The 25,899-nt window shown below is 41.1% G+C and overlaps 1 protein-coding gene across 1 annotated transcript; it reads right to left on the bottom strand.

Moving 5' to 3' along the window:
• Positions 1-4,836: 4,836 nt before the first annotated feature.
• Positions 4,837-22,234, bottom strand: arhgap35b (Rho GTPase activating protein 35b). Its single transcript, XM_072675542.1, has 7 exons — positions 21,453-22,234; positions 13,115-17,056; positions 12,845-12,986; positions 12,132-12,209; positions 11,868-11,999; positions 11,041-11,146; positions 4,837-10,730 (listed from the first exon to the last, which is right to left on the bottom strand). The coding sequence occupies exons 2-7, from the start codon at positions 16,844-16,846 to the stop codon at positions 10,364-10,366; spliced, it is 4,557 nt and encodes a 1,518-aa protein (XP_072531643.1). The 5' UTR covers positions 16,847-17,056; positions 21,453-22,234; the 3' UTR covers positions 4,837-10,363.
• Positions 22,235-25,899: the final 3,665 nt, after the last annotated feature.

A 25,899-nucleotide genomic window follows, 5' to 3' on the forward strand; every position in this document is an offset into this window, starting at 1 on the left:
GTATTTAAAAATACCATAGTATTAAAATATACTTCTCCACCATTACTCGTGTATCCGTTAGTGTAGAAGGGTGTAAAGTGTTTGTGGTTTGGAAGGCAGAAATGTTCTTGCCCGATTTGAGACCTGCCTCACATGGACGGCGCGTGCGCAAACCTTCACGCATGCGTACATGTAAGTTAGGTTTTACCGCGCTACCTGATTTGGACTCGCCTGTAGAGTTTAGTAAATCAGTCAGAGAGGTTTTTTCCACCTTGTGCCCTTTCATGGTGTAGGCTAAATGTCTTATGACTACTGTATTTGTAATTAAAGAGTTTTCGGTGTTCAACCATAATTATATTTTTATTAGACAACAGTTATTTCCGGCTATACAAGCTTTTTCTTTCTTTTTCTTTTTTTTTTTTTTTTTTTTTTACAAATACCGTATCACTCCCTGATCTAAAGAAGACAAGACTGACCTAAAGCCAAACTAAACTTTGTTGTTACAAACAACAAACGGACAAGGAAAAGGGGAGTTTAATTTGTTGGTCCATGTAAGGAGCTGGAGCAGGATCTTCAGGCAGTGCAGCCAGTGATTGGAGTGATGAAGTGACAAGCTGCTTGTTAAGGAACTTATTCACAATATATTCCATGTATTATGTATATTCCACCTAAATTATGTAAATGTGAATATTTGCAGTTCCTGACTCTGAATGACTTGATGACAGTACACACATTTCTATTGGTAAGTGTGATTATTGCACATTTTATTACAGTTGTAGGAGCTGGATAAGTTATAAACCGACCATATTTCTAGACTGATCGTGTCCCATAAGACACTTTTGTATAATGTTGTTGTAGGAATCTTAAAGAACTTGTATAACATTTATGTGGCATCTGTAGTAAGCAAAAGTAATGGTTTATAATGTCATTTTTCCTCCTGTATATAATCAGTATACAACATATATTGTTGTGCTGTTACAGTAAATGATAAATGTGTGGTAGTCAGTGATCAACTCTAGTAGTTGTATTACAATTCATAATACTGATTTTGTGTAAAATAGGGTTTGTTTTGTTCTGTTCTTTATTTTGTTTTATTTTATCAATTACATTTTTTAAATATCTAAGCAACTGTGTGTTTACCCATGACTATTGCTTTATGCAGAGGGAATTACTAAACATACAAAGCATACACCAACTATGTCAATAAAAACATAGGATTGTTCCATAATGAGGTATGATCAGAGGGGAAACCGTTGAAGCATTTCTTTTGCTTTCCACCAGGCAGATAGTGTAGATCTTATTCTATAATAAATAAAAAGGCTTTTCTAAATGTTCTAAATAAAATCTAATAGATTTATCCATAAACAGAGTGCGAATATTGCCTGTGTCCTTTACTAAAGTGTCATCAATGTCTAATCACTGGACTTACAACATAGCCAACATAGATTAATTGTTGTGACAAAAAATAATGACTGAAATTCTTAACTTCTAATTTTTCAAGATTTCAAGAGTTGAAAAGTTTGATTCAGGCTTTTGGTTTTTCCAGTACAACTTTTGTAACTGTGAAACAGGAATCATGGAGAGTAGGTAATCGATTCTTGGGAAAAAGTTCATTTTAATTGTAGACATTTTTGTTGATGAATTTTGTTGAGGTCATAGATTATTTTCAATCTATATAAGGTAAAGGTACACATGCATGTATTTGTCACCCAGAGCGGTGGGCAGCCAACTCCAGCGCCCGGGGAGCAGAGAGGGTCAGCGATAGCTGTTGATGTTCTCCTACTTAGAAAGATGAGGTCTGTAATTATTATCATAGGTACACTTCAACTATGAGAGAACTCCAAACTTAACCATGGTGAAGACCAAAGAGCTGTCGAAGGACACCAGGAAGAAAACTGTAGACCTGCACCAGGCTGGGAAGAGTGAATCCTGGTAAAGTGTACAACAGGCAATCCTGAAAGTGCTGAGACAGAACCCAAGGGTAACAGCCAAAGACCTACAGGAGACTGCACAACCTGCAGAGACCTTTGGTCATGAGTCCACTGTTAGAAAAACACTGAACAAGAATGGTGTTCTTGCAATTACACTATGAAGGGTGTCCAAACCTGTCCAAATCTTAAATTTGCTGCAACTTTCATGCTTGCCCAAGACCACCTGAATGTTCCACAATGCTTCTGGTAAAATGTTCAATAGACTGAAGGCCCAGAAGTGGAGCTTCTTAAATGATCACCCCTATGTTTAGAGAACGTAGCACAATGTTAGAATGTAGTACACTAGCCTCAAAACCTCTTTCCAACTGTGTTGCATGTTGGAGGGGGCATCACTAAATTCAGAAGTGTATCAAAACATTTTACAGGTGAGTGAAAGGGCAGCAGTCTTTGACCTCATGCTGAAGAGACTTTAAGAAACTAGACATGCATTTCCTGAAGGAGATACCAACGAAAAAATAAAAACAAAAGTGAAAAGAATTGTTAAAAAAAGTAGAGTGCGCAGTTCCTATAGAAACTACAAGTGTGATTGCAGATATTTTTTGCTAACGTGATCAAAACCTAACCAAAAATGTTTAGGGCAAAAGCTCATAAACATTTATCTTCAATGTGGAGCCCCAAAACTTTTAACCAAAAGATGGATGGTCCAAAAGCTCATTCAATATATTTGGCCAATAGAACAGAGAGTTGCAGAGGGACAGATAGACAGACAAACAGAGATTTGTAGATGGATAGAATGAGAGACAGTGAGAGTTGTACAGAGATAAAAAGACAGTGAGTTGCACAGGGATAGATAGAGAGTTGCAGAAAAAGAAACAGACAGAGAGTCAATATCAATTCGGTCAATATAACTTTGTATGTTTGTCTAATTAAGTTAAATGTGACTTGGATAATCATCTGACAAAAATGTATTAGTAATCAATGCTGAAATCCAGGTAATTCCGTTTTCTGAGGTTTTTTTATGAGTGTATTTTTACTTTACTGAGTTATTATTATAGCTTATGTATTTGTAATGAAGTAAAAGGATTAACATTTAAATACATTTGCTGGAAGTCATTGTAATCTTAATCTAACCAGAGGAACATCATTTGAAATGTCTATAACAGCATTTTGCCTTTGCAGGGGAAAAACCAGCATATGAAGTTCAGAAACATATGTACCAGTTCCAAATGCCAGCTGACCCCTGGTAAAAAAAATACAGGCCATCCTGTGACGCTTATATGTACCAGCCAAGGGTAAATAACAGCTCAGCAACAATAATGTTACTATTAAACTAGCACTGTTGTGGAGATAGCTATACAATGCTGATACTTTGTGGAATGATTTTTTGAAGACCATTTTGCTTCCTTAGGCTGAAATATTTGACTGTAACTATGGCCCCAACTATCCCCCCCAAGTTTGAGGTGTTCCTTGACTTACAGATAAGCAATACAGTTTTCCCGTAAGTACACAGGGCTGTGAGACTGCTATAAGGGCTATAAGCGGAGGGTCATAATTGGCTTTTTGCAATCTATTAAACTACAGTATAAAGTTTATAATATTGATTTTTAATTACATGCTTCTGTAAGGAGCAGTGATGGTCTGAGGGGATCAGCTGGGTACATCAAAGGCATTTGTGACCTGCCATACAATAACCGATGGCATGGATAACACTGAGAAAAGATCTCTCATTTGCATCCCCACCCTCTCTTAAGGTCAGCGGAGTATGATACATATGCGTGTCTCAGACAGTCAAACTGTCTGAGGTGTGGTGTAGCGCTTTCCTTTGTCAACAACACATTACAATCATTAGCAGAAGCGTTTATGCTGCACTGACTCACAGCTCACTCTCCACTGTTTGACTGTTGTGCCACTGGCAGGTTGATGTGTCTAAGATGCTAGACTAGTACTGTCTGTATGTGCCTCAACTTATTAATGTTAGAGAATGATAGATGATGTCCAACTCCTAACTTGTTGTGTGTGGCCAGCCGGCCAGCCAGCCAGCCAGCCATGGATATTCGAGAAAAAAGTCAGGCTGAGGTGACAGAGTAAGGTCACCCACAGTAGGGTGACGAGATGCCCTGAAAAATTAAGGAAATCCAGTACTGAGTTTTAAGTAGCGAACAATGTCTTGCTTTTCCTAAAAATCAACTGATTTACTATTGCAATCAATACTGCGAACAGACTAAAAGCAGAGCTGCCTGCATATGTTTCTATGGATTCCTGTTCTATTTCAAACCAGATAATAGAGGATGTAGCTGCTACTGTGAGAGGAATGTTGAACAAAAAATATCAAGTTTTTTTTTACCTTATCTGCTGAAAAGATGGTTAAAACGAATGTGACACAACTGGCACTTCTGTGTAATAGTTTGATGATTCTCTGACTTCGCACTCTCACCCCTGAATTTCATTCATTCTACTCAGGTCGCACTAGCCCACAGCAGCCCAGCGAGAAAAATGGTGTAAACTGACGTGGATCTATTTATTTTCTCTTATTAGATATTAGATCTATTTCTTTTTTTATTGGATAAAAAATATATTAATTGTTTGTTATACTGGTTTGCAGCACAGAGAGAACAGAGAGAGAGAGCGAGCAAGATGGAGAGCAAGAACTAGGGGCAGAAGAAACACTTGTGTTCCAATATTTTTGCATATGTAAACTCTAGAACATAAAAATATTCTAGGAAATAAAAGCTGAAATTCTGACCCTCTCGTCTCATTCGCCTTTTGATCGCAAACTAAAAACTAAAATCTCAAACAGGTAAATACATTTATAGCATAAGGTACTCAAAGTAATGATGGAGCAGTGACATTATTCTCGTGTCAGGGCATCGACATCAGGGGCTTTCAAAGTCAAAAAGCAAGACAAACAGAACACCACCACCATCTGTTTCCATGTAACAGGACTGATTTATTGTCTATGGTACAGCTCATACAGCCCTCCTGTCTCTCCTCCAGGAGAGGCTCTGCTGATGCTTCTTTTCATTTCACACCATTTACATCTTTAAATACATGTTATTCATAATTTCATGACTTCTGAAATACTGAAAAGTGGCAACCCTTTCTCCTGGTAAGGGTCTTCAATCATGCATGGTACTGAGTTCACCCTAAATCCATCCACAAAAAGAAACAAAACAAACGTTTGTTGATCAGTATCAAAATAAACAGCATCCATCGAGTAAAAGGCATAAAACATCGGACACCTCACACGCACAAATGAACACCCATTGGAAATTTTTCTATTCACTTCACTATAAAAAAAAAAAAAAAAAACAATCTGCCTTGCTGCCTTGATTGTTTTAGATGGTGCAAGAGCTCAGGTGATTCAGCCACAGTGCGCTCTCTGAAACCCATACTCTCCCCATATAGTAGAACAGCCCATTTCAGACATGACGTTACAGGTACTCGCTGCTAACAGCAGGGGGTGGTGATCTCCCAGGGAATTGAAGGCAGGGAAGAGGCTCTGAGACAGGTTTAGAAGCAGACTAGGGAAAAGGAAGCTACTAACTCTTCAAACAACTGCACAATCATTGTCCCAAAGACTAAGAAAACCGTTCAAAACAAAAATCATATAAAAGGGTCCAAAACATGCTGTACCAGTCAAAGGTTTGAGGACACCCAATTGAATGTATGTTTGTTTTTCCATAGCCTCTAAAAGCTCATGCTTAAATGCTTGATATACTGCTGCAAACTTTTGAATGGTACTGCATTTATAACTTCATTCATAGTCACAGAATTCTTGCAACTCCTGACTCATCTGCAGTTCACACTACAGTCACGAGAGGGCAGCAGATACTAGAGCCACTCCACCTATAGCAGAAAATGTCACAGCTAAGCCTGTACACCGCAGTTGAGATCAGTTTACCTGGAAACATTCAGACACCCATCCTGTTAAAACCAGGTTTATTCTACAGTGTTTTTTTTTTTTTTTGGGGGGGGGGGGGTTGGGGCTGGTAAACGTTCACAGACAGACAATCCAGGACCATTTCCTTCCAGACATCCTAGTCCTAGTCCTAGGCCAATAGCAGATATGCTACAAGAGCTCTCCTGTTAAAGAGAAGCTTTGTGGGGTTTAAGAGAAAGGAGAAAAACATAAGCAAAGGTGTTGCAAGAAACCAAAGAGCAGAAAGGAACAAATCGCTCACGCTTGCCGTCCAGGACAAAGAAACAACCTTCAACCGAACAATCACTGTCAGTTTTAAACATGAATATTCCTGTAAACACTAGCAACACACACACAAACAGAGGCTGGATCAATTTAGCTTGTCGTCCCAAACGTAAGAGGAGCTTGTGTTCCTTAAGACAGAAGGAGCAAACCTGACCCTGATCAAGACTGTAGTTCGGCATTTCTCTCAACTCACAGTTTTAAAATTGACCTATCCATGCTCTGCCTTCTTGTGCAGCAACTCCCAACATGGCTGGACGGGCTTTGAGAAGGGCCTGACTGCAGCCGTGCCTTTGCATGCCTCACAAGCAAAGGAAACTAATGGGATACTAGGGGCCTGTTTACACCTTGAAGTAACATGAGTTTCTGGTAACTGGATCACGTTCGGGTTTCACTTGTCCGCATAAAAAGCCCGGTGTAAACACCCTAAGACGCATTATGATCAGCTTATGATCAGATCCCTCAAACTACATTTAGAGGTAGTCAGATAGAGAGAGCATCCACATGTAATACAAGTGTAAATGGAATGTGTTTTCTGTAATCAATCAAAGAGAGAAAGCGGAAATACGCCTGTCGAAAATATGCCTTGCTCTGTCTGTGTGCACACTCACGCTTGTGCCTATTTACCAGTTGATGCAATATTATATAAGCAGTATTACTTTCCTTGTGGTTTTCTGGCAGAGCCATTACAGGAACGTGAGAACCATCTACTGTTTCTCTAAACTGTTCACAGTCTCGCGGAGCAGAAATGATGTAGGCGTTGATGTGCTTGTAATGCGGGAGAGTAAAATCAGATCTCATCTAGTCACACTGGGAATGCGTTTTAATGACAAGTGTAAACAGAATCTGGTCTATAGCCATATCCAAAACGCATGTCAATGCCAGATGTAAAGACCGTGGAGACCGTTTTTGTTCAACCTGCTAAAACAAAATGGACCAGAAGTCGGCCAAGCAGCACAGCAAAACCTAACTCCAAAACTAACTTATTTGGTGGTTTTAAATCTTAAGTCTCTTAATGCTGGACCATGAATCATTCTGTTAGAATGCTTGACTTGTCCTGACTGTCTAAAACTTATGTCAATAGAGTGTATATACCGAAATTGAACCTGCCATGTTGTGAGGAGAGCTGCTGGCCTGCTCTAGCATGTCAACAGGCTAATAGTTGTTAACGGTCTGTTACCTGCTGCTAGGTCAGGGATATTCTTTTAGAACAGTACGGGCTTGTACTTTTACAGACCCCTGCATCTTGCAGCATCTGCAGTGCCTCGCAGCATTATTGTTGACAGAGGAGCTCAAAAGCAGCATGTTTAGGTCTCAAAAGTAGCAAAACCAGTCAGCCCAAACTTGCGGATACAATCCGGGCTTCAATTTCATGCCTCTTCAGCTGCATACACCATACTAGAAAGATTATGGGGTGAATTAGGTGTTACCGTGCTAACCAAGCAGGCTCTAGCAACATTTACAGTATTTGATAGATGTACTGGGGCCTGACAACTGGATTTAGCTACAGCTACATACAGTAGCCTAACTTTGCTGTAGCTTTATATATATATATATATATATATATATATATATATATATATATATATATATATATATATATATATATATATATATATAAAATTCTACATCAACATGCATTGCAGCATTTCACTGATGTGACCTTGGCTAGCCAGCAACATTATAGATGTTAGCAATGTTACATATAGCTTAGCCTACTGGCTTATCCCATTAATTAAATATTTATCCCTAAAACCTCACAACGAAAACTACACCTGACCTTACATATACAGTGTTTAGCTGACCCTCTTATCCAGAGTGACTTACAAGATTACTCGTATTATTAAGGTGGGCCTGTGTAGCGTTAGGAGTTTTGCCCAAGGACTCTTATTGGTATCCAGACTGCGAACTGAACCAGTCACCTATATTTTGTGGTAGCTCACTTGGCAAGGTGTAATCCAGCTTCACATTAGACTGAATGCGATTTCCCCCCAAATCTGTTCTCTAAATGCTTGTCCAACCAATACGCCACACTGCGGGCCGAGCATGGATAGGGCAATCAGTTGCAGCTTAACCAGTTCTTGATTTGCTCATTCCAGTTGTAGATAGAACACAGATGATCAAACATTCATATTTCACCAAAAAAGTGGATTTTTTCTATTTTTCGGGGAAGAAAAAAACAAACCCACAAAAAAACAAACAAACAAACACAACAGTACAAACAACCTGTCAAGTATGTGAACCTAGCTTAAATGTAATCACCCCTACCAAATCACCAAATCTTTAAAATAGTCATTCAAACTAGTGTCTGAGTCTAGCTGGGCACTGAGCACTACTTTGGTACTTAAGCTACTGTACCTTGGCTGGATTGAGGAAAGAAAGAAAGAAAAAAAAGGGCAATTCAAGCAAACAGTGTATATTACAAAACTCTCATTTCAGAAAGGCTTCATGTTTTAAGAGAACGGCAAAGTCATTTACAATCTACACACAACGAAGCGTTGGATTTTTTTTTTGTTCGTTTTTGTTTGTTTGTTTTTCATCAAATGGATTCATGAAATGCACTGACACTCTGGGGAGCTTAGACTGTGTACGCGATGGCAGATGCAGAGAGCCGGACTGCTGTACATTTTGAAATCTGAATACATTTGTTTAAACAATCATGATATGAGTTAATGTCTACATTAGTCTAGCCATGGCTTAGCCTTCATGACACACACATGTACGAGAAAAATCCAGGACAAAAGACACACAGAAGCCTCGCGAAGATCATAAACCATCCCCGGCGTGGGCTATGGCCTAACCCAAATGGAATTCAGTGTTATGTTTCACAAAACAGCTCTAAGAGGTCTAAAAGAAAATCAAAGTGCTTTAGATTAGTAAGTGAAAATGGTGCAGTTTCTTTTTTGTTTGTTTTTTTAAACAGTCAGAGGGGGCGTCCGTAGAAGGCCTATTGATGTGGTTTTTGGAATCCGTATCCTATATTAAGGTTGCGAGGGTTTTGGGTTCGCCCTTGGTGAAGAGGTTCATAGTTTAGAGGTTAAATATCAAGTGTTCCAAAGTCTGTAAACGCTCTGGGGCACTTCTTCTTCCGACGTTAAAGTGCTTCCCCTCTAATCGCCTGACGTTTAAGATCCAGCCAATCAAATCCCAGCGTTTCAGGAGGGGAAAAAAAAAAGTCTTGGAACAAAAGCAGGTACATCTCCCAGCGGCTAAATATAAGGGCACAGATCCACAGGAACCAATGAGAGCAGAACTTCACAAATGCCACTCCTTAGCATGTCAAGAGGCTTCAAGTCTTGGAGCAGAGAACAGGAACCAAATTCAAACACAACAGTCTTTTAAATCCATATAGGGGGTCAGGTAGATTAAACCAACATGGGCGAATGTCTGCCATTATGGTCAGACAAAGTGGCAAATTAGGATGCAGCAGCAGAGATGCCATTCATCTTTTAAAAAATAAATAAATAAAAAAATTGATACTCTCCCAAAATGTTTGCTGATCTTCATTGAATAGAGCCTTCAGGGAAAGAGCAAGTGCCTGGGTGGATGGACTGCAATTCATTACGCACATCCCTACTGTATATCCTTCATTTGTTTGGGCTCAAAGAGCAGCCACAGTCTGAGTTCAGGGAACCAGTAAGCGAGGAAAAAAGTGTACAAGATAGAAAGAAGAAAGAAGAGAGAAAGAAAAGCAGGGAAAGACAAGAACCGGAAAAACTGCAAACTCAAATGTCTGCGGAACTGCAAAACGCTGACTTTCATTATGAAGGACAAGTCCTGATCCATCTGCACAGTGACAGCCCCATAATAATCCAGGATGGTTTGCCCACACACAAAAGACAGGAGAACGCTTTGAATGCAAATAGGGATATGGAGAATCATTTGCCTGTGTGCAAGTGTGTGAATGTACTTGGTGAATGCATTTAGACTGGTGCATACTCTCAAGGTATGCTTAAGACCACATACGTGTGTATTTCTGTGTGTAAGAGTGTGCGTCAACAGCACGCTACAGTTTCAGGCATGTGTATATCACTAACTCAGTGCAGTGCTGAAGAAGTGTATCCTTCTGCCACATGCAACACTCACCTAAATATATGTTCTGTTTTTTCCAAGTGTCTATATAAAGACTGCAGCAAGTACATGTGTGCAGGATATGAGCAATGAGTATGTTTGTAAATACATAGCCAGTAGGCAAGTAAAAAGTAGACGTATAAGGGTGTGTTTGTGTGTGCGTTTCTACATTTTTTCTGTCTCACAGTGTCTGTGGCTCTGGTGGGACAGTGTGGGGGCTCTGAGGTGGTGAATTGGGGGGTGACTGCAGCAGGGGGCTGAAGTGTGGTGGCGGTGGGATGCAAGAGGGGACAGTGGTGGGTGACGGCGGTAGAGCGGAGGGCACCATCGGTCCCGGCATGCCATAGAGTCCCGTAGGGGACTCTGCAGGGGGTTGGTTGTAGAAGAAGAATGCGCACTGGTGTATGAAGGTCTCGATGATTGTCTGGTAGGTGCGCGTGGCAGTCAGAGCGTCCATGGTGGTGAAATCGGGGCGCATGAGCGTTGGCCAGAAACAGATGGAGAGGTTTTCACTGGTCATCAGGTTCACCCTGTTCCACTGGCTGACCCTAAAAGAGGGAAATACATTAACATACAAGGCAAAAAAAAAAAGGTATTTAAAACGTTTTTTGAATAAATCTTTCAAGGCAAACATCAACATAATTCATTACTTTGCTTTCATCATTATTATTTTTTTTAGTTCAGTTTTAATTAGCAGTTCAGAAAACAATTTTGAATTGGTCCACATGTAGGCAGAGGTGGTTAAAGAAGTCCACATGAATCTATGGAACAGAGTCCTATCCTTGAAACTAGAAATTAAAGCTTCTGTTTAAAATAATTGACAGGATATCCAATCCCTGAAGACAGCAAGAGCCTCACTTGTTCAAGTGACTCATGACGTGTTTGAAGACTTCATAGTTCTCACGGGGAAACCTTCTCAGCACGTCCTTCATGGTCTGCAGCCTCTGCTCTCGATCATTTATCTCTACAAAAGAACACAATATATATATAATGAGCAAGCATGAAGTCATTCCTATCTTACTACTTGAATGAGAACCTTACTCTGCCTCTTGTTCTGCAAACTGTGAAATCACATGTTTTTTGGTTGTGGTGGTAAAGTCTGGGATATGTTTGGAGCTACTGTGGTGCAGTTTTATCGTGGAGCCTCACATGGCTGCATAGTTTTTCCATTTTCCTGCTTCAACTAAGGAGCTTTCTTTAGCAAGCCCTTCATGAGCTACATCAGTCATGTTAGAACAAGGTTAACAATAGCCCCAGCAGTTCCGGAAAAAGTATTTAAATCTGTAGGTAATCATGAGAAGATCTTTCAGACACATCAAGACTACTCTTGAAATTATATTACCGTGCCAGAGGAAATCACACAAGAGATCAGTGCAACCAAGGTCACTTTAAATTAACATGAACAGCACTAAATGAAAACTAGCACTGAATACTAGTGTATAATTAATTATTATTGTATAAAATCTGATCCAGCTGTAATTAATGCTACACGTTATACTGCCAACGTGCATAATGGTTTTCTCTAAAATTATTATTTTTTTAAGCTAAAATGAAAGAAAAACATGCACAGTTTGTAGAGTGTAGAGTGCAGGTAGATTTCATGTGTGAGGAGCAGGTCCAAGTTGTGTTGGTACATTTATATTCTTATATGATTAAACTTAAAAAAATAATAATAATAATCTTACTGAAAGCCTCCACAAGTTCCACTTGTGCACCATATGGAACCAGTGGCTCAGGCAGCTCAGAGAAAAAGCTCTTCAGAGCTCCTGCCACTGTGTTTATTGAGAAGTCCTTCTCTACCAGGTCTAGGCCATGATCTAAAAAGAGAGAGAAATTGATTAAAGCTCATAATAATAATAAAACCATTCAAACTCAACATTCTGTTAACTGACTCTCAACCTTCCATTTCTTGATTTAAAGAGATGAGGTTCTGCTGAGAGGAGACTCACCCTGCTCAAACTGTCTCTGCATGCTCTCCATCTCCGCCTTGTTCCCACTAACTCTGTAAATACCTTCTGTAGTCAAACCTGAGAGAGAGGGAGAGAGAGGGAGAGAGAGAAAGAGAGAGAGAAAAAAATATATATCACATGGTCACATCTGTGCCTAAGAATACGGTGCATTTGTCTAATACCATGCTTTAAAGAGAAGTGAAACACTACTAAAGGCAATTTTTCTTGGAAATTTCATGGTTGTCCAAAAATGCTGATCTTTTATGTTCTTTAGTGAGATATGAGAGGGTAAAGAGGAAGTAAGCTACTGCAGCATTTAGGAGTTTTATTCAGTGCTACTGTAAAAGCAATACTAAAGCTAAATTGATCATCAAACCAAAATATTAGTTAAGACGTATGGAAGGTATGAAGGTATCCCACTGAAAATTCACAGACAATCTACTCCATACTAAAGGGTTCAGAAACCATAATAGAACTCATACCAGAGTAATTACAAATAAAGGCCTGTCTTTGACAAAGCTACTGCAGTTTCAAATCTGAGTAACTGTTCTTAACATCTTGCCTAATCAAAAAGAGGTCCTTTAACTCCTCAGCTATTTATCAATCATTGCTTAGGTATGATCATATTAGACCAGACAATACAAAACTCTTGGGTACAAAAGAATAACTTGTACAACATAAGACATTCAATGCATTGAGAACTGTAAAATTACCTGTGGCCTCAATGAAGCGGATGCATTTATCAATGAATAGTGGTATGGGTCTGTCAGGAGACACAACATTAACCAAGGGCACCCCAAAATAATTGCTCTCCAAAGGTTTAGAGATTGAGTGTCGAGGCTTTGGCCTTGTTTTCTGTAGAAAAAGAATAAAGAAAAGCATTTGGGTTTACTTCATTCAAACTGCAGCAAAAGATTGAGAACTACCAGTCTGACTGAAAACAGCACATGTGGGGAACAACATTTCTATGGTAATGTACTAACTTTGCCTGGTCGACGAAGGCTTCTCAGGATGTTTCTTTTCTTGGGATCTTCTCCTTCCTCAATAAGTGACTCTCCCTTCAGAACGGTCACTTCATCCTCTTTTGTCTTTGGAAGGACACCAAGCTCATCGTCACTACCGATGGAGAAACTGGTGCGGAAGTTACTGAACTTGCCTAGCCGCTTAGAACGGTCGCGGTACAGTCGGGGCTTCACTCCTGCTGTGGAAAACTTGCGGCGGCGTTCCAACGAGCTGCCATCCCCCTCGCTGTCAGAGCCATTGCCACCACCATTGGAATGCATCCTGTTGGAATTCCGGATAGTGATGATCTTACCCTGTGTGCTGTCATGCGGCACAGAGTAGATGCTTTCTTCGTGGCTGGGTCGAGGCTTGGACACGGCATCCATTGGTTCAGCATAGTCTGACGGATCATAAATGCTGTCCCCACCAGGAGGCCAGGTCACATTGGAGGTAAGGGATCGCCGATGGCTGATTGGGTCTGTGTAGGGATTAAAGTTGTGCTTCCTTAGGTCAAAAGTGACACTGGGTCTGGGCCTCACCTGTAGAGGGACTTTGTTGTTCAGCTTGTTCTCAAAGGTACTAAGTTCAGAGATGACCGAGAACGTGTCACCTGAATCGAGGTCAGGCAGTCTGAATCCACTGTGTGAGGTGAGGGTGCCATCGTGGTAAGGCGGCGAGGCTTCCATGTCCTCCTCAGAATCTAACAGCATTGTGACAGGGCTAGGGGAACCACACTGAGGGGAATACACATTCTCATTGATGCTACAGCCTTCTGCAACATTGTCGTACATATGCGTGGCCTCAACAAGGGTCTTCTTCTCTACTACTTCCATAAAGAATGATTGCAAGAGGTCTATTCTGTGTAGTCCTCCAACAACTCCACCTGGTCCACAGACCACACTGGCAAAACGGCCCTCAATTTCACGAGCCAGATCCTCGCCCTGGGTCAGCATGTCTCTTGCGAAGTCAGAGTCTGTGAGCTCTGCCTGGGTTTCCCCTACAGCTAACAGCTGGACTGGAATGATGTCCGGAACCTCACAGAGGAAGGCACACAAGGTTTCAAATGAGGCCTTACGACGAGCAGAGTAAACGGCTACGTACCCGTGTACTAGCCGGCTCTTCCGCATGGTGAAAGAAGCATGATATGACAGTAGGGACAGCTCTATCGTCTGTCTATGGCCACTGACTGCTTGCTCCAGCAGCACTGAAGTACCACTGGAATGGGGGGAGGTCGGCCTGCAATGCTGAGGCAGCAAGAAGGGTGCGAGAAGTTGGTCTACATCATAGGAATCCCCACACATTAGGCACATGACAATACGCAAGTCCGCCTCTGGACTCTGGTCTTGCTGCATGTCCCTGATACCTGGAGGCAGAGGTGGTGGGGGAGGAGAACCGCTACGAAATACAGCATTCCTCCTTGAGTCCAGAAGACACTTTAAGACCTGGTTTATCTGTCTCTCATTCACATTACGCCCATAGCCCGAGCCAGGGGAGGCAGGTTCCAAAAAGTTACACTGTAGTTTTATGGCTACCTGCTGACCCTGAGAGATTAAGGTTTGGGCAGTCTCCCCACCAATGTCACTCAACGCTCCCACACCTCTTTTAGTGACTAACAAAAGAGAGAGCGGAAGTTGTGCTATGTGGTTGTCCCTCCTGCCAAGTGTAGACTCACGCAACTTCTCAATGCTTTCCACAACATACGACAGAGATTCCTTTGAATTGTACAAGCACAGGCACCCATGAGGTGTGAATGTGGCTGTATGGAAGGAGTTAACAGGAAGTCTCACGTTGCCTTCAATGGGTCTAAGTATTAGCTCATACAGCCTACCTTCAAGCACATAGTGGTCATCGTTGGTGCACAATGCCCGAATCTCGTTCGCCAACTCTCTTGCTAAACCATCTTTTCCCAAGATCACTAAATTAATCCTATCTGCTTTGCTGTCATTCATGTGAGACTTTCCAAAAGAAGGGTAGCGTGTGGGGAAGCATAAGGCTAACGTCTGCTCAATCTTGTTGTCGACACAGTATGGGCAGCTAGGGCAGGTATCCTTAGTCGGGTGATAGACAAAATGAATGTGCTTCAGTACTAAAGCATCTCTCTCTGCCTGCAGTTTCTGTAAAGCCTTGAAGCGTTGCTCCTCCCCAAGTACTTCCTGAATTGCTCCCATCTTTTCCTTACTTGGCTTGGCATCCACTTCAAGTTCATAGAAAAGCTCAGAATACTCCAGAAGTAGTTCCTGGAAATCCTCCTTAGCTCGGTCAATGATCACCTTCTGATGCCTGTTGTAAATGTCCAGATATTCGGGCTCCTCCAGCCACTGGTAGAAGTCTTCATTCATTATGAAGCTGCGAGCCTCTTCCCATGGCTTACCAGGAGTGACAAAGGGTGAAGATGCCAGTTTCATCTTGAACTCATGCCGCATCTCAGCACGCTTGCTCTCATTACGCAGATGTTCAAGGTGAGCATCAAAGATTATTTCTGCAGCAGTTGTGTCCAGCACATCAAAGGGTATGCGATCATCTTCCATATTGTCAAGATGTGGTGTGTCCTCCCATGGTGCATCCTCTAGCACAACAAACCAATGGTCAAAATCCTTTTTGGACTCAAGCACCTTCTGTACCCCGGACCAGCTCAAGTGCTCAATTTCATCCAGTTCGGATACTAAAGAACTCAAGGCCAAAGGGAGAGTACTTAGGTATCCCTTTCGACGTCTCTCAATGTGCTCCTGTTTAAGTCGATGAATGTGCTGCTGGAAAAGCTTTTTCGCCTTAGCTGTACCCTCCAAAAAGACGTATTCTTTGTATTCTGGTGACGGCTGCATGCGTCGGCTGACGTTGGGCCATGTCTCATTGTGATTCTTCACTATGTGGTTCACCAGCCACTCATAGCGGTCCTTTGCAGAGGCAATTAGTTGGCTCTGATGCTTCAGCGCCTCAAAATAAGGTATTATCTTAGGCTTGCCCCTCCCCTTATCGATCAGTTGAATCAGGGTAAGGAAGGCCAAGTCCACGTTGACGTTAGACCGAGCTGATGTCTCAACAACCTGCAAGTTCTTCTTAGTAATAGCAAACGTATGAGAGTCCTTGATGTATCGCTCAACACCTTCATCGCACTTGGTGAGAACCAGCACAACAGGCTTTTTTGTCTTGCCCAGGTGATTATACAGGTTGGTGACAAATTTCATTTGGTCATCAAAGCTGCGGTTCATTCCTCGACTTACGTCAACACAGAGGAGAAAGCCATCCACCTGTAGCTTTCCCTCGGGCATTTGCTTTTGCTCAAAGTCCTGCTCCAGTCCCAACTGGTCCGTACAGAAATACATGAGCTTTTCAGCAGATGCCAGCTTTGTGGACGCAGCTCTTTTAATGTAAGGCTGTAGTGCTGTGCTACGATGTGGCTGAAATGTCTGGTCATCAATGAACTCAGTCTGCTCAACAACATGCATCCTGCATTCTGTGCCATCCTCCAAAGCTCGCTCCACCTCTCCCCAGAACAGGAAATGATCATTGTTGACAACTCGTCCGCCAAAATCGCTGGTACTTAACACTGATGTGTGGTCGAGATGAAAGTCATCTGCACTTGGGCGGACAAAGCGATTACAAAGGCAAGACTTCCCAACTCCACACTGGCCTTTTTCTTTCTCAGTGCCCGACAGACCAACAACAACCAGGTTGTAGGTGGGCGCCCGTGAATCTTGCTTTTTAGCCATCATCGTATGCAGGCACTCATCTTGCCATGCCACAAAGGTTGACAGAGGCCGACACTCTGACACGTGTCCATAAAGGGTAATGTGAGATTCCCTTTTGGTCGATCACATCTGTGTCCAGTTTATATCTGTATTGATGGTTGTATCACTCCTCTACATCAGACTAGTCCAGCTTGCATGTTTCTTGCCCATCTTACAGAGGAACTGGGTGCAATCCTGAAAAGAGGAAATAAAGATTATTTAAAAAAAAAAAACACCACAATCTTAGTTCATTTTCAAGCTTAACAGTAAGTTAAATGTATGATGTTCACATAGGTGATACATTAAAATGAAGTAGCATGAATGTTGGCCTACTGTATGCTGCTGGAATAGCTTCAGCATGCCTTGGCATTGTCTATGGAACTGTACTGGATGGAAGACCATTATTCCAAAAGATACCATTATTACAATAGTGGTGGAGAGTGTGGTGAACTGGGCTGGAAACAGACCACTGCAAAAGTAATATAGGCTATATATGGTCTACAGTATTTTACTACTCATCAAAACATTCAGTGACCCTTGTGCCCTCAGAGGCAATCCAAGAAGAAACCACTCATCATCAGGTCTGAAACACTTTGTTCTGAAACACAATCACTCGCACAAACACATGTTCCTTGTAAGAAGAGGCTTATGCAACACAGTCTGTGACTGAAGCTCTGCTTTCCATGCCCAAACAATGAACAGAGGTCACTTAGATCATTTCCTCTTGTCTTAATCTAGCATTTCCACACATGCCACAGATCATGCTAGGATGTTAACTGCTGAACTGTATCACACAGTACACCTACCTTAAAGCATCTGCACTCATTATGTTTTTCCCTTAATCGGTCACTCATAGCATTCTATATGGAATACCCCCTTTTCAAAGTAGTAAGGTAATTATCCCAGACTAGAGATATCTTCACTTAATAGTAGTAAACGTGTGACATATGTGAGGTATGTCTGAACACGCATGCAAACATAGTTCTACAGTGTGAGCAAAATGCTTGTATCCACGCCTTAAATTTCTCTTTTTTTTTATGTAAGCAGACTTTTACACTCGTGTGAGAGTTCATTTTGACCACTTCTTCATGTGTAAACTGAATCACAGTAGATGCAAAGGTTTGGACACCCTGGTGAAAATTCAACCTGCTTTCCGAAAGGCATGAAGATGACATGTTTTAATAGTTAAAAAAAACAACTGAAAGAAGAAGGGCCCGAATAAATGTTCAGAGTTCCTTTTAGTAAAAATCACAGCTTGTAAGCATTTTTTGTAGCCAGATAAGAATCTTGTTTGGGAGATTTCTGCCCATTCTTTCTCCATAAGGCTTCTAATTCTGTGAGATTCAAAGTTATATTTCAACTTTGGACTGAAATGCACTAGGTTTGTTTAAGACAGTTTGTTTAAGGAACATCTCGTCAAAACATTTTCTCCTGTGAAGGTCATATTTGTGCATTTTGGCCTAGCATTAGCCACCTGCCTACAGCTTCCATTCCAATGTAAAAGACTGTGCTATTGCATTCCTCTCCAGAAAGAAAACTTTATTAATTATTGGGTTAATAATGGCTAATTTTGTAAAAGGTTCTGACTACAGCAGCGCCTTTGTCTGTACATAACTCTTCATTCTGTAGCTGCTCAAGTTCTATTCATTAAAATCCATAAAGCTGTTTGCCCATTCTGCACCAAATCAGCAGCAGCGCAAGTAACTACTAATAATGACATCCCGGCTTTCGGCAGAGCACGAGGATGGATTTTACATCAAACACACACACAGGACTGCAAAAAGTGTGTTTGTGTGTTTATGCTGGGATCCATATTGATTGATGATGGTGGGTGAGTAGTGTGTGAGGTCATGTAAACTACTTTAGTAGAAACTTGTTCATGTTTGAATGTGCCCATGTTAATCAGTAACTACTAGGAATATTACCTGAAACAAAAACATTTTACATAAAATAATATACGTAAACTCTCATTTTAAATCTATAAACACCTTTTCATGTATTAATGTAATGTGACAATAAACCTGATCCGATTTGCTATACAAAGCAGAAACGCCTCCAATTGGATGCTTTCAATCCTGCTTGTGCATTACTAAGCCACGCCTTATCGATCTCCATCGTACATTTTTTTTAATGGGAGAGCTGCTGATCTTGAGGGTGTATCTACTTTTGCTCTTAGAATTGTCCGTCAATGTCCCACTAAGGGAAACGGTCAGAACACTTAAACAGAACAGAAACATCTACATCAGTGTTCAAAACTCAATGATTGACTGCATAAGTAACCTCTCAGAAAAGGTGCGTATATGCCAGCTCACGTTTTAAACCGTGAGTGAACGACATATACCCTCCACTGCATCCTTAGAGATTTGAGAAAATGAAGAATCGATAACGTAATTGAACAATAATTCAACATTGCATAGTCAGCCAAACACTGCACTTGTCCGATGCAGATAATTTTTTAAAGCAGTTACCTGCCGTTGGCGATATGACTCAGTGATCATGCATTCTCACAAATAGGTCTATTGTGAAAATATATATATTTTTTGCCCAACTGTTCCACGTTCTGATCCACAGCTCTTCTTGACCCGAGTTGAGATCATCTAGGAGGAAAAGTCTGGGGGCAAGCACAGTGTCAGCAGAGGCTAGTGGCATGCTGCCACAAGTTTTTTTTACACCACCTGTTGGCAGCACCACATTCAGCTTATAGTCAGTCAAGTACATTGAGACCATACTTAACAAGACTACCACAGAAAGGATGTATCCATGTTGTGGGTTTATAAATGAGTTATTAAGACAATAAACACAATATGACATACCTCTGCATTTGTGACTGGCTGTGTAAGTTCCAAGTTAACTCTGTTAACACATTTAGTTATCAGAGTTTCATTAGAACCTTATTATGCTCCTCTCTTTAATTGTACAGTTCTGTATTCATTTGTTATATAATGTTGAGTACAGGTCACATTACAGGCTATTTCATTTGTATTGTGTTTTACAAATTGTATGTTTAAATTGTTAGGAAACCAAGCCACCATAAATAGGTCACTGCTTAATTAGACCTCTAGTAATCACCCAAAAATCATTTTTTCACATTATGCTGTTATAATTCTGCATATAGAAGAACGTGAGCCCAGGTTATCTGATGCACCTTCACTACAGCAGTTTGGTGTGTGCTGCTTCAACATGGTCACTCTAGGATCAATAAAGTAAAAATCTAATCTTTTCACTGTCCAACTTCACATTTAAAAAAAATAGCTCAATTAGTCCTGTTTAACTGCTTTCTGTTCAGCATCACATGTAAAAAATAATTAATAAAAAAACTGGACGGCATTTGTTAAAATGTGGCACTACTGTTGCATTAGGTTTCTTGATATATCATCATGCAGAAGGAAATGTCTCATAGGATCATGCCATACACTGCATGGACAAAAGTATTGGGACACTCAATGGGCTCATTCAATGCTTCTTTCAAAAATCAAAGGGATTAAAAGTTCATCGTTTATTATTGGAGGAACTGTCTCTACTGATCCAGGGAGGTCTTTGTTTCTATGGAGCACTGCTATGAAGATTTGGTTGCATTCAGCGACAAGAGCTTCAGTGCAGTCAGGATGTTGGATGATCACCACCTCACCTCACCCCATCCACAACTCTTCAACTCATCCCAAAAGTATCGGATGGAGCACCATCATTCCAGAGAACACAGTTTCACTGCTCCACAGTTCAATGCTGGGGGGCTTCATACCCCTCTAGCCCACACCTGGCATTAGGCACTGAGCCAAAAGGTTCATGTTTATCTGCAGGGACTAGACAAGGGGCTAGACAAGGGGCGGGTGTTCGTTTGCACAGCTGTGTCAGCAATGGTGTGCATCTTAAAGTAGCTGAATGCATTCATTAGAAGGGGTGTCCACAAACATTTGGACATAAGTGTGTATGCATATCGCCCACCCCTATGTCAAATAGGAGCTTAAATAAGGAACTAAAAACGACACCAAAAAATAAATAAATCAAATGTTGCCAAAAACCGACAAGTAAGCAGATCAAATCCTGTCTGGGTGCACAAAATTGGGGAGAAAATAAATAGTGCAATCGTACTAAGGAGCACTTTGTGGATTACAGTAATGACAGGGCGCTGGGAAACCAGTCCAGCTCCACTGCTGTTTGTCATAGGCTAACGCATGTGATGCGAACAATAACGTTAGCCGCCTGACTAACGGTTTTCTCCCACTAGTCGACCAAAATGTGACGGGCAGAGTTCAAAATCACCCAAAATCACAGCTTTAAGACCGTTAGTTTAGCGAGGACGACCGGCAGAGTGTCAGAAACCACGGCAATTCCAGGCCTCTTGAGCACACAGCCCGTCCTCTGACTAGCCGGCTCGGAGGCTGCCACTAGCCAGCATTCACTTCCAGTGTGTGTCGCTAGCTTAGCTAACCTACATGACTGCAGTTTAACCACAGCCACACACGCCTTTCTGTAGCTGTCACAGCGGCTCGGCCTAAGCCTTTACTGACAAAAAAAAGGCTGTCAAACGGTTGCTAGAGGTCTCTCCAAGTTGTTAGCGGTTCGTATTAAAACATTTAGGAAACATAAATACCGTTTACTGCGTTTTGTCTGTCCGTCCGTCCGTCCTTCCTTTCCCTTTCCAATCCCTCCTCCACCTCCTCCTCCTTCTTCTTCTTCTCCTCCTCCCAGTCCAGTCCAGGCCAACGGTGAGGAGCTTTTCAGCCGGTTTCAGTACAGATGGCGCAAATAATGACACCTAGCTAATAGCTAACTAACTAACTTCCCTCAAATATCCTTAGTCATTTATTTCGCCCCCAGAGCTCCTTCTGAGACACACCACTCTGGTGGTGCTGGTGGATGCGAGCAGGCAGTCTGCTACTTTTCAATGGATATTTAGCCTCGGGTTAACCTGCTGGGCTCTTCTTTCGAGTAAAGCAGCCTGACAAAAAAATCCTCCACCCAGCAACAACATTCAACACAGAAATCTCCGCCGTTGGTCATCTGCTGCTGCTGCTGCTGCTGCTGGTGGTGGTGGTGGTGGTGCTGGTTCCCACGAACAGAGACAAATACATCTGCTTCAGTCTCTCCCTCCGGCCTTACCACGTTGCTCTGGACCAATTATGCTGTCCTTTGTTGTGGCCATAATAAGGCGCTGATTTCAGGCAGCCGTGTGAGGGGTTCTTTCTCCAGTAAGCCGCAGACACGCCGCCTCATCGCCGGATCGAAAGCCTGAATTGCTAAAGCCCTGCTGAACGCGTGGCCGAGCTGCAGGGCTGCATGTGGGCTGAGCGGTGGGTTTTTCCAGCTTCCCGATAATGGCGGCCCCTCCGCCCCAACTCTCCCCTCTCTCCCTTTTTTTCGTGGAGAAAAAGCAGAGTTACGGAGACAGCCGAGACTCGCCCAGTGGCGCATGCACAACACTACAACGCGCGCGCGCGCGCGCTCGCCCTCTCTCACACACACACATCCCTGTTTGTATTCCTGCCTTTGTGGGGTTTTTCCATCTTCACCTTAATGACCCAAACGGTTGTTCTTAATGTTATAACATTGTCCTTGTTACTTATGTCCCCTTATGTCCCCAGATTTTTCAGTTTCTGTCATTTTGAGGTCATTTGGTCCCAACAAAGAGATAAACACTAGTATGTGTTACTGACTTTGTGAGGTTTGTACATCTTAACCCTGGTAACCTAAACCAAACATTTCCCCCCCAACTAAGCTTCCTAATAATAATAATAATAATAATAATAATAATAATAATAACAATACAAGCTAATTTGAAACGTTTCTGTCATTTTGGGGTTATTTGGTCTCAAACACTGGAGCTAATTACTGTATTTGTGGGGTGTTTCCATAGGTTTCTCTCTCTGACACACACCTACCACAACCCTGACCCTAGGCTTAGCAATCAATGGCTAATATTTGGCCTATTTGTAGAAGAGCAGAAAACTGTTCCCGCAACAACAACAATCAATCAAATCCATCACCCATCATCCAACCCAGGACCCTAAACCCAGTTATGTATGGTGATTCCAGATGAGGGCCAGACCCCAGGGAATTCACTAGAGATCTATGGATAGAGGGGGCAAGCCTTTATTAGGGTGTGTAAGAGGGTAAACCATGACTGACTGCTGTCTCTAACTACCTCACTCAATAGACACCACACTCCTCTGTGTATTTTACTGTATCTCAGTAAATGTCAAGTCAAGTCAAGTCAAGTGGGTTTTATTGTCATTTCAACTACATACAGAGGTCTTTGACCACACTGCACACTCGTCCATACAGTATTGTATATTATCTTGGTCAATTATATATCTTACATTGAAGTGGGCCATGCTGGCATCACTGTAGCAGGTGCAAAAAAAACTAAAGTATCCCAAAAAAAGGAAAACGTGTAATAAAGGGTGGAAACACTAAAATTAATCTTTTATATTAGATTTGTTGATGAGGCTTCCGTGTCATTTTCTGCAGAACATATGTTTCTGGATTGTTTCCTGTGGAAAAAGCGGGAAATTAAACTGGAAATGAAATAAATGAGCATGGTCTCTGACTTTTTCACACTAACTAACGGTCATTACTTGAGAAAGTAATAGTTTGGCCTAATAAACTGACTATGACTGATTACTGACCCCAGATGTAGTCCATCATTCATGACATGTCTGGTCTCTGATTGCTTTTTTTGTTTACAATGGGATGGAGATACTAGGCTAACATTGCTAACAAACAGTGGATGTAGATTGTCACCAATTCCAAGTGGTTTCAGCCACTCAAAATCAGTGCACCATTTGCCCCAATAGTGACGTTTTTGGGTGTGCATTTACAGAGACAGGATTGGTGACAGTCCAAGCCCAGTGTTTCTCAGCAATGTTAGTCTCACACAGACACCAAACATGTCTTGACTGATTTGCTGTGTCTGAGATCAGTGATAAACAGTGATTGACTTTATTTGACCAAACGTTTTCTTTAAAGCTCAAAAAAAATAATCATCAACATCATTTATAGAACTCTGATCATCATTTCATTTTTATTGACACACCAGTTTCCAAGCATTTACACCTTAAATACAATATATGTAAATATAATTCATTTTTATACATCCAATTTCATGTTTTTAGATGATATATGATGGGTCTTCATAAGTGGTAGGGTTGGGATACATGCTGGGATACCTACAGAGAGAGGAACAAAGAATAATTGTGTACTTAGCTACCAGTCAGTTTCTGTCTGGTCTGTAGCACCATGTAAGCCACCTCACAGACTCAAGCACAGGATAAGCAATTTACTTAGTTGTTAAGTTCCAAAGTGTGGTGCACTACCACAGCACTGGCTTTCAAGGAGCCGCATTGTCACATTGTCTCTCCCAAATATCTGCATAATGAAATGGTTAAGATGACAACAGTCACTCAGAGTGGTTTTGGTGTGAAACGCTCAGTTCTAGAGAAACTCACCAAGTCAGAATTGTTCACAGTGGTGGTGAATGGGACCAGATGTCTGAAGAACATCCTAAACCACAATGTTTTGCCTCTAAAAGCTTCCTTACAAAATGTGCTTCTTTATGCCTTTATTGTTGTTATTCAATTTGTGGTGAGAGAAGAGATACATGCAGGGCATTGTAAGGAAAAAGAAAGACAGAAAAGTCATTAAAACATTAAACATCAAACTCAGAATAAACATTTAAGTTCGCTGGTGGTTTTGGACAGGACATAAAGTGACTGTGTATTTGTTGTATTTGTTGCAATCCCTTGTTCCTGTAATCACCACCACTGTGTAAAGAAATCTGAGTTGGCAAGTTTAAAATATAGCATTTCAAACAGAACCTCATTCTGAATGCTTATATGTCAAACTTTGAATCATGAAAAAAAATTAAAAATAAATGTAAAAAGTCACCTGTAAGGCACACAGACACATATTATAACTGAGTGGGCCCACAGTCAGGACCTCAGGTTTAAGAAGTTGCCATAATTATTTTATTACTAAAGTATTACTTTTATTGGTGAAGTTTCCATTTCTAGGTTTTAGGTTATATCTTTACTCTGTGTCTTTAGAGCCACATTACTGAAATCACTGCAGTTGAAATACTGTCCATTTAAGCATATTTTCAGGTCTGACACTTCCAAAGATTGCATCATTTCATTCCAGGTGTTGCACAGTACAGCAGACAGACCAAACACTTTTGGCTTTTCCCAGAAGGATGTACCTGCTTTACATGAGTGTCTGCACTGCAACCAACACAGTGTTTATAACTCATCCAAGTTCACAGGCCTAAGCAGAACAGAAAATCAGAACATGTTAGCATTATTTGTAGTGATTGGTTTGCATCTATTCACTATTCATTATTTGGGTTTAGTATTAAAATTGAGTACCTATAAGATACAGATCAAATGAACTGAATACCATTAAGTATCAGACAAGTGTGTCATTAAAAACACATTTCAAAAGCAATCAATGAGTTATTGTTAACATATTTTAAATAAACTCAAATATTCCTTATTTAAATATGTGAATACAACTGCTTTGGGTGTGAGTGTGTGTGCTTACTTTGCTTTTCGTTTGCTCCCACAGGTCAGCCTTTTGCCTGCCATAGACAAACATCTTATTGCCAAAACAGCTAAATATGGGTGCTTCAGTGAACACTCAATGAATAGAAGTAGACAGCCCACACTGTCCATACAGAACTTTACTGGCAAAGTCAGTTTATTACAGGATAATACAGTGTTCACTGACTAGGATTTTCATTACTATAATACTGGATTGATAGATAGATAGATAGATAGATAGATAGATAGATAGAAAGGCAGGCATAAAGCAGGCATATATATATATATATATATAGATAAGCATTGAAAAACTTGGAATCATGAATAATTACACTTATATTATGTACAATAAAAAGTCAATGCAGATTCCTATACTCTAAATTAAATAACAAAGCTACCTTGATGGTATTATGGATCTTAATCTTTTTTTTATATAACATAACACAGGAAGATGACAAAATCCTGCACCAGGGTTACAACCAGGGTTACACATATGGCTTAGCC

Source organism: Salminus brasiliensis, chromosome 1 (assembly GCF_030463535.1).
Source record: "Salminus brasiliensis chromosome 1, fSalBra1.hap2, whole genome shotgun sequence".
NCBI lineage: Eukaryota > Metazoa > Chordata > Actinopteri > Characiformes > Bryconidae > Salminus > Salminus brasiliensis.

Excerpts from the sequence above, each read along its gene's own strand:
- arhgap35b (XM_072675542.1), bottom strand. The coding sequence starts at position 16,846 with ATGATGGCTAAAAAGCAAGATTCACGGGCGCCCACCTACAACCTGGTT. Across the intron at positions 11,147-11,867 it reads GGAACTTGTGGAGGCTTTCA|AGATAAATGATCGAGAGCAG; the intron begins GTAAGATTATTA and ends GTTCTTTTGTAG. Across the intron at positions 10,731-11,040 it reads GTCATGAGTCACTTGAACAA|GGTCAGCCAGTGGAACAGGG; the intron begins GTGAGGCTCTTG and ends TCCCTCTTTTAG.